General features: G+C 35.2%; 1 protein-coding gene across 17 annotated transcripts in view; it reads right to left on the minus strand.

The window, feature by feature from the left end:
- Positions 1 to 1348: 1348 nt before the first annotated feature.
- The window catches only part of POSTN (periostin), a 31114-nt gene continuing 10155 nt past the window's right edge, over positions 1349 to 22307 (minus strand). Inside the window, exons 8-24 of one of the 17 annotated variants that reach the window (XM_026790674.2) lie at positions 21953 to 22165; positions 21667 to 21801; positions 20043 to 20191; positions 19442 to 19578; positions 18535 to 18665; positions 16826 to 16956; positions 16560 to 16662; positions 16125 to 16192; positions 15490 to 15535; positions 13348 to 13395; positions 10149 to 10244; positions 9486 to 9575; positions 7844 to 7921; positions 7365 to 7445; positions 4864 to 4883; positions 3100 to 3141; positions 1349 to 2596 (exon numbers count right to left, since the gene is read on the minus strand). In XM_026790674.2, coding sequence (XP_026646475.2) covers positions 2567 to 2596; positions 3100 to 3141; positions 4864 to 4883; positions 7365 to 7445; positions 7844 to 7921; positions 9486 to 9575; positions 10149 to 10244; positions 13348 to 13395; positions 15490 to 15535; positions 16125 to 16192; positions 16560 to 16662; positions 16826 to 16956; positions 18535 to 18665; positions 19442 to 19578; positions 20043 to 20191; positions 21667 to 21801; positions 21953 to 22165 — 1598 coding nt within the window. In that variant the 3' untranslated portion in view covers positions 1349 to 2566. Of the gene's footprint in view, positions 2597 to 3099; positions 3142 to 4863; positions 4884 to 5199; positions 5287 to 7364; positions 7446 to 7843; positions 7922 to 9485; positions 9576 to 10148; positions 10245 to 13347; positions 13396 to 15489; positions 15536 to 16124; positions 16193 to 16559; positions 16663 to 16825; positions 16957 to 18534; positions 18666 to 19441; positions 19579 to 20042; positions 20192 to 21666; positions 21802 to 21952; positions 22166 to 22307 lie in introns of all 17 variants that reach the window. The other 16 variants (XM_005482435.4, XM_026790682.2, XM_074535364.1 and 13 more) reach the window with 16 other exon arrangements.

Consider the following 22307-nt stretch of genomic DNA (forward strand, 5'->3'; position numbering starts at 1 on the left):
CCTGAGAGGGTGGGGGGGGGTTATGCAAAGTGACTCCAAAGTCCAGAATGCTTTGTGGGACCCCGACTCGAGATGCAACGAGAAAACCCCAAAAACAACGAGCCAAATAAGAATTGAGAGACTAAAGTGATGTCTGGACGTGAGGAGCCGAGTGCTGAGCCTGCAGAGATGCTGAACACCTTCGGAGCCCCTCTCGCCCTGAGCAGGGAGTGGTCCCAACGCCGGGACCAGAAGAGACCAAGCCAGGGAAAGGAACATCTGACGGGGACCTCACGCCCTAAGGCTCCCATGAGGATTGGATCCCCCGGCTCTGCCCCTAGTGGACAGAGCTGCGCATATCCTCCTCCTCTGAGTTGCCCTGGGAGGCACGACAGGGACTGCAGCCCTGCCGAGCCGCCCAATCCTGAGCTGATCACTTTTAATAAAGGCATTATAAAGGAGAAGAAGTCTCCTGGCCCTGTTTATTTCAATTACTATTATATTATATATTACTTTTTATTAATAGATCTATTGAAGAGTGAAGTATGAAATGTATTTTAGTGAATACTAGATGTTTAAAATGTTATCAAAGCAGAAAACTAAAGTTATGGTATGCCACAAATTCACAAATTTATTCCTAATTGAAAAGGTAAAATCCTTTTTATTCCTAATTCAAAAGATAAAATCCTGAAAAGGTAAAGACCTACCACAGGAGAGGTCTTAATCCATTTTTTGCTACCTTTTACTTTCTTCCTTTTTTCTGTCCATTCTTTAACTGTCATTTCCATTCCATTTTCTTTCTTATCTCCCAATCTTTTTGAGGAGAGAACACAGACACATTCTTCCGCTAAAATAGTTCCTGTCAATTAACATCTTACTCGACTGATAGCTCATGATACCCAGCATCGAAGGAAGAAGTTTAAACCCAATGATTTAATGACAATCAAATGTCCCAGGGAAAGGTGACAGCTTCACATTTTAGATAGTCCTAAGAGCTCTGATGTTGACCTAAAAGCTATCTGGCCCTTGCCAGATTAAAAGCTGTCCCTCCATTAAAGGACTATCATAGCAGATACTGAGGTTACCTTAGTGACATGTCTGATGGCCCAGGAAGGCTGCACAACTTATCAATGTTATTCTCAGATAGTTGTGCTTTTCAAAGAGCAGTGTTTAAGGAATGTCACTGTGGAATTAGGGAAAGTGTTTCATTGTTTAAGGAGAATGGTGCAGTTTAGGTCCATTAGCATGTGCTAAGTAAGAAGGGGAAGCATTAGTTTACTTCTGTGAAAGCATATTTTGCAATTACAAGTTAAATTTAAAATCTTTAAAATATTTCAAATTTGCTGTGCTATTAAAGAACATTTACAAATGAAAACAAACACAGTTCAGCCAAATTCTTTATTGAGTATTTGTTTCAAAACAGAAGTAGAAAAACATGTTAGACAATGCCTCCGATATTTTGGTCTGCAAAATTAAGGAACTTTGAACAAGTTTTTTCTACTCTATGAATAATTGTCTTTCACCTTTTCTTGATAAAGGCAGACAATTTCTATGAGTACAAAATTAGAGTGATAAAATTGACATAATTTACAGAAAACTCCACTTTAGTACCAGACATTAGCAAAGCATGTTTTGATACAAAAGCTTTCAGACCTGGCCTCATTTTTTTGAAGACTTTTTTCCATGCTGAGTTAACTGCTTGCATGCATTTTATTTATCACTTTTATAATCCACTTTAATAATCAAAAGACACATTTAGGGAAAAATGGGAAAACACTCAAGAATCTCAATATATTTATTGTTATAGGATTCCTTTAATGGGAATGTGATTTCTTATAAATAAAGAAGTCAACATGATCACTAATGCATTGCAAGAAGCTCATAATGTTTGTTTTTTTCCTTTTTTGAAGAGCTTCCATTAGCCAAGTTACTAGCAGGTATTTGGATATGCAGTGTAGGACAAAAAAACCCATGATACATTTAATATAAGGCATATTTGTTTGCTTAGAAAAGGTAACATTACTGGTATTACAAATTTAAACACATGATGAATTTTGACTTATAAAAGCATACAATACTACTGAACCAAAAGTGCTATGTTAACATCTCATATTTCCTTAGATTACTATAAAAGTCACCTGAGGTGATTCTTTTTCTTTTTTCTAGAAATCATCTAATTTCACTTATATTTCTTATTTAGTGGAAATAATAATAATAAAAAAATACACTCTGTATTGTTCCCTGCTCATTTTTAATCAAATCCTGCAAACACTTATTAACCAGTGGAAGAAAGAATCCTGGTTCTAACCGAAGTTTTTGGGTTTGCAGGATCCCACCCTCAATAGTGCATACTATCAAGAGCAGTAAAAGCACCTCCAATGGATTTCTCCTAGTGAGCACTGTGCTGGCAGTGAGCATCTGCAGCTTCACATCTTTTTGTGGATTCATGGTTCAGTTTACCTTATGTCACAAAACAACGTCATTTTCTAATGTTCTCATAAAAAAAAATCCAAAGAGTTCCTCTCAAAGACCATGTTGTTAATTTGTAATTCTGTGAATTCTGTCTTGGCAAGCTTTTAGGAATGATCTAGTCTTGTCTTCCTTCTTGCTCCTCCTCCTGCAAAGTAGGGAAAAAAACCTTTAGTTATTACCTGTAATTATATGTAATATAGTAAGACTTTATACTGTATTTACTTTTGAAACAGACATGTGAAAAGGAACGATGAAGCCTGGAGCTGAATATGTCTCCTTGTGCTGGCAGCTCTGAAATTAAACTGATCTTTCAGCTTCTTCATTAATCAAAATAAGATAGATTCTGAGAGTTATAAATCTTGCAGTGGAGAATCCCAGAGTGTCAGTTTCTCATCTCTAAGACTTCACTTTGATGGCTTTAATCTCATCTGAAACACTCTTTCAGTAAAGCAAACAATCTAGATTGTTTTCAGATATCAGAAAAAATAATTAGCAACTCCAGATTTTGTCAGGGCATTTTTAAACATACAGCTTTTTCTTTTGAAATCTGTATTTTTAAGAGTCTTTTTTCCCCCCGTCCTAACTCTTAAGGCAACAGAAATAATATTTGATGTGTGGTATAATGATTAAATGTATGGCTTTTTTTACCTTGTGCCCTCCTGGTTGGTTGTGCTTTCCGTACAGGTGCTTCTAAAAAACAGAAATATTGCAGTCAGAATTTATTTGCTGGAGACTTTGAATTAGAACTCATTAGAAATATTGGAAACTCATTGCTGAATTTTGAAGTTTTTTCTTTAAAGTTTTCAGTAAATTAGGAATTTTGTTCCAGAAGCATGTTGGCTTGATCAACTGAAATATGAATGCTTACAATACAACTCCCATATTTCCCTCATGTGCAGTCCTCCACTAAATCTTACTAACATTTTAAAAGTATTTTTGCATTTTAAACATATGAATGAATCCATTTTCCACACTGATCTTCTACAGATGGTTACATGGTGTAGGCAGGCGCCAGGGCACTTTGCCTACGCCCTTCACTCATGGAACACCATGTGACACTGTGTCCATGAAGTGCAAGCTCAGGTTAAGCACAGGACTCAGTCTCCGCTTTTGGGAGTGGATGCCCAGGTCTGTTGCATTGACATGACAGGAATTATTCAAAAGCTAAATGCTTGGAACCATTACAGGATAATGTGGATATTGGCCACATATCCAGCTGTGTTTAGGCCTTGATTTATAACTGCATTGTGAGTCCACAGTACGATTCCACATTTAGGGTTTAGTTACTTTTCTCAGGCTTCTGCTTTAAAAGATGGAGCAGAGCAAGGACTATTGGATAGGTACCACCCCCATTAGATGTATCCTTTTTATTTCACTTATTCAGTGAAACTATGGACTTGCTTTCCTTTTTCTTATTAAATCTTGAGACTTTTTAACCAGATGTCTCCTCATTGAGAGGGAGAACACGTCACAAGCAGAAGAAATAGTTCTTCCGTTAGCATCACAGAAATGTTACTTCAGTAATTTTTCCTTCTTTACAACCATGAAGTACTTATATATGCACTTAACAAACTGCAGCCAGTTCTCTTTTCATCCTGATGTACAGGGTATATAAATGCATGAAAGCCCTGAAATGAAGGCTTGACCTCATTTCAGCTGAGACTAAACACTGGGTATCTGCATCACCATGGCAGAAAATTCCAAGCTCTGCACTGCCCTGACAAGGACAGGATATGGTTCATCCAAAGGATGTTTTCCATACTTAGGGGCTGCCTGTACAATTATGCTTTCAGATAAGCCTTGTATTTGAAGATCACACCCATCTGTCATTTTCAGGCAATAGGAGACTCCCCAGCATGCCTTGTACTACTCAGCACTGAAGCTGTACAAGCACTTTGTATAAACCTTCATTACTTGGCACAGACTTCAACATTAAAAAGGCAGAAACACAATTATTTAATTTCATTGCCCAAAAGACATATTTTTCTCCTACATATTTATTTCAAAGGCTGACAGAAGAACCTATTCTGCGTTATTAGAATTAGAAAAAGGCAAAAGAAATACAAAAATAAATACAAAAGAAACCCTAAGCAAATGACTTCTTAGCTTTGAATGAAAATCATTAAACAGTGGTTGATATAGTCAAAGAACAAATTGCTGGTACAAAGGCAGAGTGAATTCTATTTGGCTCCTTTTGGACTTTTATTCCACTCTGGTTTTTGAAATCAAGAGCTTCCCTCAGTTAACAACAGGACAAAGGTAGAGAAATTCCAAGACCCTGTGAGATATTTACTCAGCCCCAGAGGTAATATTCCCTGCACCCCACCCACTCCTTCACAACACTGAGAAACCCTGGCAACAACAGATCACATTTGCACTGACAAGAAATAACTCAAGTTAAAAGCAACTCACGTGGTCTTCTTCTGTATGTGCTGCTTAAAGAAAAGCAAATTTTTTATGGCTCATGTTCCTTCAAATGTTTTACCTAAGCTTTGTGGTTAGGCATTTCCTCTTGTCTACTATGCTTGTCAAATCTTTTAGTTACTTTTAGCCACAAGATAAGCCTCAGCATTTTTCTTTGCAACATCAGTTAATGAATTGTTTTCCAAAACAACTATAAAACACTTCTTGCTAAAATTCTGGCTTCAGACCTAATAATTTTTATGAATAGATACTGTAAAACCTCACCTGGAATCATCACTTTGGACAAAGCAGGTCTTAGTGATACTGAATTTTTGACAAACTAACCTTCCAGATGAACTTTCTTGATTTCTCTCTCGATAATCTGTGGCTCTCCCTCAATTACTTTAGTAACCTTGGTGTACTCAGTTCCAGCTATGGTAAGCATCAAAAACAAATGAGTTAAATCTGGCATAGCATTTTTGCATGTGCAGGGAGCCCTCAGTGGAAAAAATGTCATTTTTGGGCATAGGTGTTGCAGGCTACCATGCTATTCATGCCATAAAACATGTTACTTATAGTGGTGAGTCATTCATTGAAATCTTGGTTTAAAGTTCTGCTTCAGCAATGACTACTAATTTTAAGCAGTTCTGGATGTTTCATCAGCAGGATTAAAGCCCATATGAAATCATTCCTTTATTTAGACAGTGATAATACATATTTTTGTGTCAGTACTCAAATTCAAATTATTAGGAAATTTTCAGTAAAAAATAATTTTATGTAGACAAGAGGGCCATAAAGCATTATCACCAACAACCCTAAAGCAGCATATGTGTCTGCTTTTATCAACTAAATGTATAGTAAGGTATTATCATGGCAGCCAAGGGTAACTGACTGGATAAATCATGGAAAAGATGGAGGAAAATCAAATTAAAGAAAAAGACAAATCTGCCTACTTGGTCCATTCTGTAAAGCAGGATGCTTATGCAAACTAACATATAATAGCAAGGGAAAGAGCAAGAATTCAAGAGATTATATTGTCTTCAAATTTCCTAGAAAGAAACCATCTCTTTTCCATACACCTATTTGCTCTAAGATGCACCTCTACAGATTACACCTATCTAATTTAAACCTCTGTATCTGAAGGTGATTACCAGAACAGTTATAATTGTTCAATTCTGGTATCTGACCAGAATTCTACAGATAAAATTTCATCCTGATTCCTGTTGACTGGTTTAAAGCCATAGTGCAGTATATACAGGAAATTTATTACTGAAATTTTTTAATTTTCAGCTTTTCTTTTAAATAGTTAATCCAGAAATAGGCATCTCCAGAGAGCAAAGCTTTTCACATAGCTGGGATACTTAGGACAAATTGAAAAACCCTGTGGAAGTTTCTGTCCAACATTATAGGTGAATTCTAGCTTATGTCTGTAAAACTAAGATTCAGATGTTTGAAACAGACAGAATTACGGTCATAGCCATATCTTGGCTTTTCTCTAAGACTAGCTATGTTATCAACTAACATATTTAAGTTTGGTGGTCAGCTGTTCAGCTGTTCAGCCAACAGGAAACTTTTTACTTGACTGAAGTTTAAGTCACACCTACACAATCGTGCTTTTGAAAGACAATGTGATTTAGTTCAGTGAACTAAATGGGGCTGCAAGTTACTTTACTGGAATACAACTTTGTAACTTACTGAAAAGTGAACATAAAATTAAATGGATTAATTTAATTTATGTCAAGAGAAGCATCTGCCCATATTTTTGAGCTTCTGACTCAGGATTAAACTAACATTTACAAAAACCATATCACTTAAATTCTTTTTTTATTACCCATTGCTATTATAGATAGTTTCTCTAATCTACGTTAAGCAGAGAACATTCCAAATTCATAGATAAAGATTAATTTCATAAGCAGAAGTTCTTTCACTATTTTCTACAGCTACTGGTTATGTACTGCCAAAACTGTTAGAATGAAGAGAGCAAGAAGGAAAGATAACCATTCCTTGGAATGCTGTATTTGAAGAGAATTAAAGTTAATGTCTGGATATCCATCACCTGTAAGCATTTAAAGAAGATGTTAAACATGCCTTTAATTATTAACTTGAGGGCAATGAACATTCATTTCTGAAGAACTGATAAGTAAGGTGAATTTGGCCAGTTACAATATGTTCTATTTCATAGTGTTTTTCACAGATTTAAATTTGCTAAAAAATATTGAATAAATCTTCATTGCTCCCGCGGGTTTTAATTCAGTAACCTTTTAAAGACTGAAAAAAACAAAACATATTTTTTTTCCTGTGATCAATGGCATGAAAAATTTGATTAATCAAGCTTTGGTTCGTACTGACATTTCACAGATATCTGGCACTAGAATATAGTGTTCTATTTTTTTCTATTAAAATTCCACTTCTATTACATCAGTCTTTAAAATGTTAATTTCAACGTATCTGAAAGGGGTTCAGTTATCATAACCTGTTGCAAAATTGTTAGTTATAATTCTCTGAATTACCTCCCTGCAGAAGTCTTTTGATTTCTTCATCTTCCAGTAAATGACCATCACCTTCAATAAATTTGGTCACTTTGGTAACCTCTGATAGGATACAGGTTATGGCAAAAAAGTTGATTTACAGAAAACATTTGGCAATCCCAAAAGAGCATATATAATCATGTCATAACATTGTTCTGAATTTAAAAATCCATGTTATGTTATCAAATTTTGCATAAACACTGGAAACACCATAATATATGACAAACGTAACATGCTGTATATTAGACCCAGGCAGCTTCAGCTCTAGAGCTGACTGAAATATGAAGATCAAGGACTCAAATCAGAATTTTACATTTGAAGTGTTCTGAGGGTTAATCTCTGGGTAAGATTTTGCAGAATGAACATAAATTCTTTAAACATGGAATATCCACTCAGTAATTACTTAAGTTACATATAGATATATATATGTTAAAGAAATGAAATAAAACAAGCATACTAACCTTCTTCAAGGATTTTCTTTAACTTCTCTTCATTGTCTGAACCTCCTGCAGTAATTCTGGTATATTTTATTTCAGGTCCTGGGAGAAATTTTATAAGATAGTGGCTTTTATTAGATATAACAGGGTTGTCCTTTAAATTATATTTTCCTATTTCATTCCTATGGTGATTCCATAGTTAACATGCTGTAGTCTGCTTATGTGGTAACTTTATTTTTTACCATTTCTGAAATTAAACTGAATGAGCATTAAAAACAGTAGTTAGGACTAGTCCTAAAAGTAATTAGGCAAATTGGTCATAATTAGAAAAATTACCTGCTTACATTCTTAAAGTAAGATACGATTTTAAACTCTGTTGTATTAGATCATCAGATGTTTCTGCAGTCCATTATTAGTCTGAATTGACTGTTGCAAATAGACATTTTTGCTTTTATTATTGCTATGAATAATTTGAAGACTTAATATTTGAGATTCCTTATCAGTTTCTACAGATTGAAAATTATATACAGGTCCGAAATTCTGGCATTTTACATTCTATTTACCATTTCACGTGGGATATTAGTGAAACTTGAATCTGAGAATTGAGAAAATTATATTTTATTTGTCTCCCCTACAATTTTTTGCCAGAAAATAGTCCCAGGTTTATTCATAAATTACTAATGCCTGTCATTCAGTTATTTTCATTGTAGTAAAAAGTTGTATGATAATAACTTTAGCATGATTTTTTATTTCTGCCTTTCTCAAATTACTTTGGTTGAACCCCGATATTTTCTAAATAAACTGATTATTAGGACTTGCAGCTAAGTCAAAATGTTGTTATAACAGTGTCCTTTCCTTACCAGCTCTCTAGCAGACAGAATTTTAATGGCAGCATTCAAACTGATATTTAAGCAAGGTGATCAAAAATGTCTACAGAGAACTCCATGTATCACCTACTATGCCTAAATATGCCTCACTCCACTTATCAGTTTCTAGGATGTTTAAAGAAATAGCTTTGTAATAGGTCAAATACAATTGAAATTGGCCAAGGAATTTGGGAGCTTTTGTGTGAGAAAATCCAGGGATGCAGGTACATATTGATTTTATCTTACATCAGCTTTATCCAAGTGAATAACTTGTGGATGTCAGGTCTAGTTGCTACTTTACAGAGAAATAGAGATCATTTTCTGAAATCGCTGTCAAGAGAGCTGGGATGACATGCAAAAGTAGGCATCTACACATTAAACATTTATGTTTGGTAAAATGAAACCTTCCTGGAGGTATATAGTCCAGAAGTTCAGAAAAAAGAAAAAGAAAAAGATTTCCTTCTAAAGCAAAGCAGAGTACAAAAATGCAATAAAAGCAGTCTTATTCTGAAATGATAGCAAGAAGCTAGCAGAAGTAGACCCTTACCAAAATATGAAAATAAAAACAAAAATAGAAGGCAAATCTCCATAGTTTTGCATGCTGTTAAAATATTGTTGCTGCCATTTATGTATATGTGTGTGTAGGACACATGGCCAGCTTTAAAGAGACAGTGGGAAGTATTAGGGAAAACTCATCTGTCAAGGAAATACAGTTTAGGCACTAGGATAGAACTTTAGATATGTTACTTTTGTATGCAAAGGTGAATTTTACTAAGAATTAATGTCTCAGCTTAATTTACCTTGAATAATTCTTTCTTCTGTTACTTTTTTCTCTGTCACTTCCACAGGTCGTCCATCAATGATTTTGGTGTATGTTTTAATAATTGGTTCTACAAGGATTTTTAAATTCAAGGCATTAATCAAGTGATGAACTTTCAAGTGTTCTTTTTGAGATGTGGAAACTGACTGAAGCATGGAAGGAAATACCATAGAATATTTTATGAAAAATAGAAATGTTCAGAGATAAGGAACTAAATCTACTCAAAGTTTAGGATGATTGAATGATTTTTCCTTTAAAACCATCACACATGTGAACATCTCAATGCCCTTAGCAAAGAGAAGGCAAGGTTTCTGACAAAATTGCCTTTTAATTACAGAATCACCTACTACATATTTAATTTCAGGACAGCAATGAGCAAACAATTCTTTACTGAGATATTTGTCAGCATGCAGAGTACTCTAAACTGTCTTGACTGAATCTATGGAACACAAGTAGGGGAAAAAAACCTCAATTTTTTGAAATGCATGAGAATTTTAAAATATATGATGCAATAAAATTGCAGCACTTCACAATGTTCTTGTTAAAACAGAACAGCTGTCTAACATGAATCACCTAGGTAAAGTATAAACTGATGGGGAGTAGAGAATGCTAATGCAAATTGAGTTGCTGAAAGCATACCAACCTCCATGAATCACTTTAGTTATTGTCTCCCCTTCCCTGACTATTTTGAACTCAGGTTCCCCTTCAATTAATTTAGTGAGCTGTGTGATAGATGGGTCTGTGACATAGGAAAAAAAACAACAAGTTACAAATAGTCATAAAATACTTTTAGTATTCCATGGGGGAGAGATGAAGTTTGCATTTTCTCCCCTTACCCTAGATAAACCATATTATTGTAATAGAGGGCAGTTTAAATCTGAGAGATTATTTGTGGCAACATTTACAGTCTTGTATTTTCTTACAGAAGATCTTAAACAAAGATCCTGTCGTACACTTACTCTTTATTTATTTTGTGTATATGATATTTTTAACATTTGTTGACAAGTTCCAGGCCATAAACCAGATCATCAGCAGCAGAAAAGAAGTCTTTTTCTATATATATTGTTAAGAAGGTTACTCTACATCTTTGCAGATATCTTACAGCTATTGCTCCACTAGTGGTCAGCATGCAATCTACAAAGTTTTAGATTTTTAGTTATTTTTATTATTTGTTGCTTTGGAGTTTCTTTTATTCTTTGCTTTGAGGTTTTTTTACATGGCTTTGTTTTCCTTTTTATTTAAGACTTGGCCAGTGGTTACGCAGCTTAAAAAAAACAAGCAAGCAAAAAGCAAACCTTTGAGATCAGCTGGAATGGCTGTGAGGATATTTATCAGTGTTACTGGCTATCATTATCATGGGTGAGGTAATTTTGATTTCACTGATCCAAATGTATCTCTGCCTGACATGCTAAAGCAGAAGATACTAGATAAATTAGGAACATATCATCAATTAGCACTCTCTAATGAGTGTTGTGGGACTCCTTTTACTTAAGAAGTTGCTTTAAAACAAACTTTCTTTACCCCTTAGTCAGAGACAGAAACTTAGCATAATCCATCTTTTTTACTTTCCTTAAAAATCTCTTAAATATCTTTATATGGATTTTTGTAGAGGTTGATTTTTCATTGATTATTTTTTTCCATAATTACTGATCAGGATTTAACAACAGCTTTTAAAGATGTGTGCCTCCTGTTAATTGTTGCAAACAGTCAATATAGGCAACCTTCAATAATAAAAACCAAAAATGTTTTGGGTTGTTTTTCAGTAGCAAATTATTGCATCAATTAAAATTTAGAAATAAATAATTCAGATGAAATTATATGATAGAGTCATAAAGATTCCTTGTTATTATAGACTTCTATTAATTTACTCTGAGTTATAAACAGCTGAATGAGCCCTCACTTCTTTTATTTTTATCAGGTCTGAATGCAAAATATTTATAAATATTTTAAAGTAATTGTCTTACAAGACTCATTCCCTGCTTCTCTTTTAAACCTGGAGGAATTTTTTGCATGCTGAGAATCTATTAAATAGCAATTTACATTGATAAAAGTGATGAATATAAATGAAATAATGTAAAAGTTGTATTTATGAATATTTATAAATGCCTAATTTTTATATTTCTCAATACTGTACCTTTTCATGTGATTGATACAGCAGATGTATGCAAACGAAAAGGTGAAGGCATAGCCAACTATATTGTCTAGTCTAGGATCAATCCTTTGTATATTTTATCTGTTAAAATTTGGGCTTCAGTCAGATTTAACTCTACATCTATTTAATCTTTTTGATCCCATACATGCCCAAGTACAAAAAAAACGGAAGAACAACACAAGCAGAAAACACTAAGACAGGAAAAGGCACACATCCCCCTCTAAACTTGGTGGGGAGAGATGTAATTATTTTTTAGTGGAAATTGCCCTTGCATCATGATCTAATAGAACTGCTGGACAAAATTAGCATTTAACTTTGCCAGCTTTTATCTACAGACTGTGGTGGATTTACGTGGTTCTGACAGGATCTGCCACTCATTACTGTTACTGAGAAAGCTCAGAAGTGGCAGAATTTGTTTTATTTGGTCTATATCTGAAGCAATTGTCAGCAGAAAGGCTGCACTGGCCAGAGATCTTTTCCTGGAGTGTGTCCCAAAGCAGAAATACTGTACTGGAAATGGAAAGGAGTAGCCCTTCAATACTCACTAACTTTTATTTTTTCTCTATCTGGTGACTAAAATTTAGTTCTAAATTTGACTATACAAGTGCTCATATTTTTAATGTTTCATTAAATATTTCAAAAATATTTCAATTTTTCATTTTTTTCTTTAAAAAATTTTATTTCAGGTAATTTTCAACTTCTAAACATCCTGTAAATCACCTAAACTATATCTCTGGGTTTAACAGAGCAGAAGAGGTACTTTCAGAGAGTGATTCAGCCTCACCATAGCAAGATTTCTAAAATAGCTTGGATGAATCACCATATGAAGTAATCCATCCATTTATATTGCACTGTGGATCTGATTTAATGATGGAGACTAGGCAACAAAGATCAGCATATATGTTAAATGGCCTCTAATCCTACATGTTATGAAGCACAGACATGCTCCTGAGAAAGTAAGCATTTGTCACTTCTTCTGGAAGGAAATCCTCCCAGAAACACTGATTCAGCAGTCTGGATAAAATTCTTTGCATGACGTTTTCAACTGCCCTTCTCAGTGGAGAGAAAACAAATTCCCTTTCAGCATTTTTATTTCAATGGGAAACAGGATCTCATCAGTTTTACTTAAGTTATAAATCACAAGTGATTTTAGCAGTTCCATCCTCACATTTTTTTCTTTTCAGTCCCATCACTAATCTTTAAGTCATGCTTCTGTATGGAGAAATAAAAAGAGCTAAAAATTGGGTAGATATTTTCAGGCATCCAACAGATATTGGTAGTTAGAACTGATTGAAAATTGTAGCAAAATTAACCAATTTTTTTCTTCAAAGTGTAAGAAGCATATCTACTTTAAAATATCTGTTTTAATTAGAAAAAAGGAAATGTCTTAACTGAAAAAAAAGATGATAAAATAAATGGTTTAAAAAAATATTATTAAAGATATTTTTAAATAACCATAGAAAAAGGAGAAAACTCATTTGGGGAGAAAACCCATGGATAATCTTTTTATCCACAAAATATTTCAGTCAGTTCTAATTGCAATATTTGTATCTTTGCTTTTCCAGCAAAGTACTTAGCATCCTGGAGTTGCTGGGTATAAAATGCATCCCGTTAAAAAATATATTCAAGATATATTCTGAATATGTATATCAACATATGCAGAAATATATATACCACAGGCCTCATTTACCTTCCTTTGTGATGATAGGCTGGACGTTGCTTTCAATTATGTTAATTTCTGAAAATATAGAAAATGGAATATACAGTGCATTCCATTCTTACAATTTCTTTGAGGCAATCATCTGTTAGATTTGGTCTGTTCATGAGGATGTGGGTAAAATCATAGATATTAATGGGTGGAAGAGCAATGGAAAAGGATCTAGAGTATGAATCTTGGTCCTGGTTATGAAATGGTGATCAACTCAGGTCACCTGCAGACAGAATCTACTGATATTTGCCTTTTATGAAACCCATGCGTCATAGTACACATGATGATGTATGGTACAGAATAGAGAGGGCTTGTACAATTACCCACACAAAATTTTGCACAATTCCCTGACATGCCTTATGCCTAAATATTGCCCTTTTCATGTGGGAGTTGATCAGCCACACACAGGAAACATTCAGAACTATAGGTAGAGTGTCACAGAACACTTCTCCTTGGAAGATCAAGTTGTCCACCCAGGACAGACTCAAGAATTCATTGAATGCCTCTGATAGTGATTTGATTCATACCCATCCACTGGAGAAGACCACACTTGATAGGGGTTCCAGCCTTCCCAGTCTTTCACTCAACTGAATCTACAGCTACAGCTTTCTAGGTGTCCACATTGATCTCTCTAGCTTAATTTTTGCAGGCACTGCTTCCTGTGCTACTCTCACTGGCCTTGGGAGGTAGAATCATAGAATATCTCAAGTTGGAAGAGACACATAGGGATCATAAAGTCCTTCTTCTCCAAGGAGAAGGAAGACCAAGCCATATGACCAAGGATGCTGTCCAGAAACTCCTTAAACTCTGTAGGCTTGGTGCTGTGACCACTTTCCTGAGGATCGTGTTACATTGACTGACTACCCAATGGGTAAAGAACCTTTTCCTAACATCCCATCTGAAATTTCCCAAGGCAGCTCCATTCCATTTCCTCGTGTCCTGTCATTGGTCACCGTAAAGCAGACCAGCACACTCTCTCCACTGCCCTTCTTGGGAAAGGCATGGGTTGAGATGGGGTCACTGCTCAGCAACGAGGTTACCCCTCTACGTTCTCTTATCCAAAATGAACAAGCCAAATGACCTCATCAACTCCTCAAAGTCTTGACCTCAAGACCTTTCATCATCTTCATCACCATTCTCTGGACACTGGGCCCACAACTGGCTCCCAAAACTGTCCCAGCACTCGAGGTGGGGCAGCCCCAGTGCAGAGCAGAGTGGGACAATTCCCCTCCCTTGCTGGGCTGGCGAAGCTGGGCCTGATGCACCCCAGGACACCGTTGGCTACTTTGGCTGCTGGGGCATTGTTGACTCATATTCAACTTGTCATCAAGGTGAATTACTCTATTTTTTGTTCCAAGGGGTTTTAACTTCAGAATGTCCATTCCCAATTTTCAAAAGTCTGATGGGATGGTTTCACTTTATACAGTGAGATATGGGTAGGACTCCATCAGAATTTAATAATTTGTCTAAATTCATCTTGCCTCACAAGGTTACAGTAGGAACTTTGTCTTCCAACAGCTTGTTTCAACACATACTCTATAATAAGAAAGTAAATGCACATCCTGAGAAAGGTTGTGAGGGAGCTAAAAGGGGTATTTTTTTACATATACTCCCTAAAGAGATAATATTCTGAACAACTGTCTCCCATTCAAGCCTCATATTTGCACATATGGGAAACAGGGTCAAGAGGTACACTCTGTCCCTCTGGAAATATTTATGGAAAAAAAAGTATCTCAGCACAAAAACAATGCTGCATCCTGGAGAGTACAGTACAATGCTACATCTTAGAGAGAGATACAACTCTGTTATGCACCGAGCACTGAACCTTGGCAAAAAACTGAAAAACAATCTTTTCCATATGTATCTTGTCTACCCCAAGAGTTTAAACAGCGTACTTCAGGGTTACTTTCCAGTCACACATCTGGAAAGGGAAAAATACAGTAGCACAGCAGCCAGAAACATTCTACTTTGAGTCTTTCCCTTCCTTTTCTTCATTGGCACATCTTACTTTCCCAGAAATTGCTTTCTTCTTTATTGAAAAAGAGATGCACAATTCCAAATTGGAACTGGCACCACTTAAAAAGCAATATTCAACTCATCTGGAAGTATTTAAAATGAACTTACTGTAAAATGTCAGTGGAATCTCTTTGAAGGTACTGTCACGAACAAACTATAAAAACAGAAAAGCAATTTATTTAAAAATTTTTAAAAGTAGCATTTGCCTTACAGTTTCCTAGTGAGTGTAGGTAGGATTCATTGCTTCATTGACCTAGTAAGGTCAATTCACTGATTCATTGACTTTTTCTTCCTAGTAAAAGTCTAGGAATATTTGTCTAGGTTCTCTCATTCATTGTTGAGGGAGAATGCAATCTCAAGAGGATAGCTGAGATAGACAAGGATGTCTACTTTTCTTCACAGGCTATTGATGCTGCTGTCTTTAATGGCATAAGAATTTAGTCACTCAGTATTTTTTCAAATAAGTGATTTGTTTTCCAAGAGTGAAAAAGTTAACTAAAGAGCAGATTTGGCCCAATTCACACTGCTGTTATCCAAATGCAAATATTCTACAATAATCTGGCATTGAAAAACATAACTGTTGAGTGCAGGATATCATTCATAATTATATTTGGGTAACTGGGAGTTACTGGATGTGTTGTCTGCTGAAGAAAGAAAGGACCAGAGAATCATATATGACTTATAATGTGCTCAGTTTCATAGATAATGCCAGAAAGACAGAGGAATAATTACTAAAAGAATACCTTAATTTGAATGTATTTAATCAACTTCTTCAGTATGGTGAGCAGCTGATCATTTCCAACAGGCAGTTCTGACAAAAGAAGAAGGCACATAAGAGGAAATATGCAACTGTGTGCATTTTACTTTGATTTACAATGGTCAGGAGATGCAGTCATTCTCAAACACTCACACAAGCTTGTACTCAATATAAATTATTCCATATCAGCAGAAAAGGTAGTCTTTGGCTAGTCTTGCCTGTCATAAACTTTATTTTCATAAAATTTCAAAGTCTTGATAAGTTTTTAACCAAGGTTCTTCCACAAAATGACCACTGCGGTAAATTTTCTGTTTCAAATTCCACATAGGAATTGTATCTTTAAATTGATTACTTTTTAAAAGTAATGAGCATGTAAACAGATTTAAAAGACTGGGTACAAATTTCATGAAATAATATTCACCTGCTGGATATAGGAGTTTGTCAATGACATGAATGACACCATTTGTTGCCATGAGATCAGATTCTCTTGATTTCAGTTCATTAACCAGAAGAGTATCATTAACCTGGTAAAGGATCAAAAGAGAACCCAAGTTATCAGGGACATTAGAAAACAACACCAAATCCTATTGTACCATTTGGAGAAATGCCATTCTATAATGTGGATAGACATGGAATATCAAATCTCTGTTACAAGGCAGTAGCAGAGAGAGATTTTCTATACTTAACTGTTTTCAAGTAGAGTTTGCCTCCTTGGATGGTTTTAAGAATATTTGTTACACCAGGCTCAAAGCCACTTCCAATGAAAACTCCTTGTGTCAAGTGGTAAAGAAGAATATTCCTGAGAGCATTTTTGTCCCCTATGTAAAAATAAAAATGTTGCAATAAAATTAAATGGTAGAGGGTTGTTCTTTGTGGAAATGCTAAGGATTCACATATACTTGAGCTAGAACTAAACATAATATGTATGAAAGTACCATGAACACATACAATTTGAATTTGTTAAAATGATGACAAAGGAAAAAAGCCCAACTATATGACAAAAAGGTACTCAGAACATAATCACAAAGATCCTATGAGAAATCTACAAAAAACATAAAAGGGGTCAATGGAGCAGTTAGCAGTGCTGAGTTTGTCTATTCTTATAGAGGACAGAAGCAGCTTGAAGAAGTCAGGCAAGGGGAAACCATCCTATTTTAGGGAAGATTTACATATATCAAAGTTTAACATTCATGTGGGATGAAAAGGAAAAAAAGTCCAATATTTTCAAGACTGTCTCAAGTTAATATCCTGATAGGGCTGTCTGAGTCTATGGAGGTTGAGAGTCATAGGATGGGATGAAAAAAAAAAAAAAAACATGCCAAGGGGACAGGGTATCCAGCAAAGAAACTTTAAAACACATGTGTTTGCCTTTACATGGAATATTGACCATTAATTCTAGAATTACATACTGATAGTAGTTGTTATTAGGAGTTCCAGCCTTGGTGAAACTGCAATGGGATTCTTATCTCTTTCAGTGAAAATTTTCTGGTTTTTCCCTGTGTTTTGCTCTGATCACTGTCACTACTGCAATTTGCTTCACTACTGAAATGCAATTAATTGTCTTCTTCTTCCTAGTAAAATTAGGACTGATATTTTGTCACTGGGCCATTCATGGGTAAAATTAAGTTCCATAAAAAGCCTGAAAATGGCCACTCCAAAGATTTTTGTAAAAACTACCAGATTACTTTTGTAATTACGCCACTATAGTTACTGGTGAAAATAATCCTTGGTTTGTATCTTTCTTATAGATAAACAAAGTATTTCAAAGTATGTCTTATAGATAAACAAAGTATTATATTTGTTGAAACGCTATATAGTTTAAGGTTTAATCTTTATGGAGAAAGCAACATAATAACTTAAAAGAAAACCAAGACAGAATTCTAAAAAACAATTTGACACCAAAAAAAACCAAACAAACAAACAAAAAAAACCCCTCTGCTGTAAAAGAAAGAAAAAATATGAGGGCCAAGGAAAGCATTAAGTAACTAAGTCACAATGATAGAAAAAAAATGGTGCATTAAGCCCCTGGAAATGCAGAAGAGCAAATAAAATTGTCTTGTTAACTACAGAATTAGTCCAATATGGCATTGGACTTGGACAACCTCAAGTTCTGAATTGAAGACAAAAATAATGGAAGGAAGCTGCACTATGGAATAAGATATTGAGGAGTGAAATTTAAATTTAAATGTCAGGTTGGAGTTATTTTCCAGAAAGACATTTTCTCTAAGAAGGAAGGACATTTCTCCAAGAAGGAAATGATTAAGCGGATTCCTATGACATGCTGCATGCAAAAGGTAAACTGCTTCAGCAGACAGCTTTTGTGTGAGAGGTGCATTAGTCTCCTTTCCAATAAATTTTAATTTGTTCGTAATTCCAGGGGTTTTTTGGTCACTTACTTATCAGTATGTCCTTGTCATCATCAGTCAAACCTTTAAAGGCATCATTAGTTGGGACGAACAGAGTCCACTGTCCAGGCTGTGACAGAACATCATCCAAATCTGCAGCTTTCACCAGACTGAGGAAAATGCTGTTTACAGCAAACAGACCACAAATACGTTTTTTTGAAATGTGATATAATTGGGTCCAGGAACTTAGTTCTCCCATTTTTATTTCCAATACTGTTTCAATTTTCAAACACTTTCACTATTTCCCGGAAATAAAGATAGTGGAAGAGGAAAATGAGAAAAAAAAAAAAAAGAAAAAAAACAAAAGGAAAAAGCAGTCTTAAGAGTAGCAGACAGAGGAAAAATTATTTGAAAAAAAACCAAAAAAACCTGCAACCTGGATCAGAGGTGGATTTGTTGAATACAAACCCTTGCAGATTGAACAGATAAAAGGAGGATGCAAAGGATTGTTCTTGCTCTAGGAGTATTGAGATTCTTGCAGGAAAGGGACAGAAATAAGTACTGTAAAGGTATGAAATCCTGCTGCACCCATATGGAATTGTATCTTTCATTAATTTAAACTCCAGAGGCCATTGCATTTATAGCTCCAGATGTATCACTCAATTCCTTCTGTCCTGTTACTCCTCTCATTCTAGTGTCTAACAACCCTTTGTGCCATAAAAAGCATTCTAGCATTGAGTGTGGAAGCCTTTTCAGCATACAGCTGGAGAAATTTCTCTTCCCCCACATTTTTCTTTCCTTTTATTTTATTTGTGTAGTTAACAAACCCTTCTCTGCCATCCCCACTCTCAAAGCCCCAACAACTCACATGCTCACAGTCCAAAACTTTTTCTCAGATCAGCTGTGCTGTATATACCCTCTGCAGGAAAACCTCAGTTCTGTCAGTATTGCTACTCACCTAAAACGCTTATCGTTTCTCAGCATTTCATGCAAAGTCTTTTCTGCTGGGCTGATGATCTGTCTGAAGATGTGAATAAAACCATTTCTTCCTTCTTTGCTTCCTCTGACCATGCATGAATTTTCAATACATACCGCCTTATTGAAAGAGAAACAAATGTAGCTGTTTACACAATGCTAAAAATAACAACCATATGTATTTCCTACAGTCAAATTGTGTGGTCTTGACAGGAAATTTGGCATTGCTTGAGTAAGCAGAAATTGCAAAATCTATAATAAAATATCATGGTGCAAATATTCTAACACTTGATTTTTGTGTGTGTTTTCCCTTGAGAATGTTTTTAATTAGTTTTAAAAACAAGTTTTAAAAATTTGTAACTAACTAAACACCCACTTTTAAATTTTGTTGCATTTTCCCAGAGCTCTCCACACAGACAAAGCTCAGATCAAGATCAGATTTTTATTTTTTGCTATCTTAAAAGTTGAAGGATTTTTGATAGATAGTCATAATGGTAAATGTTGGGGTTTCATTCAGCTTTGCCTTCTATTAACTTCCATTTTCGTAGCTGGAAGAATATTTTTAGAAAGACTCATTCACTTACTGTGCGATACACGAAGACTCTAAGTAGTTTTCCTCCAATTGTTTCCAGCTCTTGTCCATTGTACAGTTCATTGAGCCCAACTTTCACTTTTATAATGTGATTCTGCAGGATTCTTTTAAGAAGACGTTGATCCAGCCTTAAGGTGTCATCTACAAAGCAAATTAGATATTCATGTATAGTAATTTATATATTGAGTTTTTATCCAAATATAGTCAAAAGAATCTGGAAATACTGAATCTTTCTTTGAAATGCTTGAATTAAAGCATGGACAGGTCTGTGTATACAAAAGACAAGTTGTTTTGACCATTCCTCAAATTCAGTCAAGAGCTATTGACACAGCCATGATTAATTACTATAACTAATATGTCTGATGGTTTAAAGGTGGGCCTGCTCCATCTTCTGAATTACTGCTGTATTTTGTATTAGAACTAGTCCTTTCCACATGTGCACCTAAAATCTACCCAAATTTTCTTCCTTAGTAGTAAGACTACAATCTAATTCTTTGAGAGAAGGCAAGATATCCATGCAGTCACCTCTACAAATATACAAACACCTGTTTTAAGGTATATTTACATCAGTCTCCCTCTGCTTTGATGTACTGAGAAATAATAACTTTCTTGTATTTCCTGAGTTTAACTGGGATAGAGTAAAATTCCTCTCAGCAGGTATATTTTCACAGTGCTGTCTTTTGGGTTTAGTATGAGTATAATGTTGATAACACACTGATATTTTGGTTGTTGCTGAGCAGTGCTCACCTCGAGCCAAGGACATCTCAGTGTCTCATGCTCTGTGAGTGGCCAGTGCACGAGAGGCTGGAAGGATCATGTCCAGGACAGGTAACTCAAACGTGCCAGAGGGATATTCCATACCATAGAATGTTTTGCTCAGTATATAAACTGAGGGAACCTGGGAGATGTCAGTCAATGGCTGGGCATAGGTCAGGGTAATTGTATGATGCATCACCTGTTTCTCTTAGGCTTTAATCATACTTTAAAAAATTATTATTTTTAGCATTAGCATTAGCATTAGTATTAGTATTAGTATTAGTATTAGTATTAGTATTAGTATTTATTAGTATTTATTAGTATTCTATTAATATTATTAATATTATTATCATTTTACTTTGTTAAAGTTATCAAATTGTTCTTATCTAAGCCTATGAGGTTTTATTACATTTTTTCCCCCTGATTATCCTCCCCATCCCAGAGTGAGGGAAAGAGGGGAGTGATCAAGTGGATGTGTGGTACTTAGCTGTTGGCTGGAATGAAACTACTGCATACATTTTCTGAGAATAAATAAGTTTTGAATCTAATGGAAGTAATGTAAGACTAAGGAAACTGGCAGTTTATTAATATCTTTCCATTCCTACAATCTTTCTGTGTATATTTTGTATCTTATGTTAGTGCTACTATTTTCATTAGCAAATGATATGAGTGAAAACAAGTTGTACAGTGTGGTGGTTAGGCTTGTTTTTTATTTCTACAAGGTAGAAATCTGAAAGGATGAAGTTGTTCTATTTCTCTGTGATGCTCTTGCAGTGAGACTTAGAACAAGTACTGGGGGTTATTTGGAAAACTGTCATATATATGCTTGTTTATTTTGACAATCTTTTAAGGCTACTAACCTGAGAAAGCACCATTCAGAGGTGCCAGGAGAGTGTATTGGCCTTCTGGCCTTAGAGAAGATGCCAGCCCTAGCTGTGCCACCAGGTCCGTAAATGTAGTCTGCTGAGCACCCCCAAGCTCAATGACTTGTTTGGCTGCAAATAAAGAATTAAGAAAAGGCATTTGAACACACAATATCTTCCTATTCCTGTTTTGGATTCTCCATGCTTATCCAGAACTATATATCTGAGGGAATCTGGATAAGGTTATTGAAAATATCTTCAGTTTTCCATGCACATCACTGACCAGAATCAGGAATTAGCACTTGATCAATGAGGTGGATAACGCCATTGCTTCTCACAATATCTTTGCGTTTCACCATTTTCACTCCATTCACAGTCAGACTTTCACCATCACATCCAACTTCAACAGTGTTTCCTTCCAAGGTTTCATAGACAGCTCCCCCTGTGATGGCTTCAGAGCACTGGAGAGTATTTAATATATGGAACTTCACAAGAGCTGCAGAGAAAAGAGCAGGAATTTAACAGATGTAGGTGTTTGGACACATATACATATATGTATAATTTACATACACTATTTTAAATTAATTTCACTCACGGATACTTTATTTAAATTTAATGATACTGTAGGTCTCTAAATC

The sequence above is a fragment of the Zonotrichia albicollis genome, chromosome 2 (genome assembly GCF_047830755.1).
Source record: "Zonotrichia albicollis isolate bZonAlb1 chromosome 2, bZonAlb1.hap1, whole genome shotgun sequence".
In the NCBI taxonomy this organism is placed as follows: Eukaryota; Metazoa; Chordata; class Aves; order Passeriformes; family Passerellidae; genus Zonotrichia; species Zonotrichia albicollis.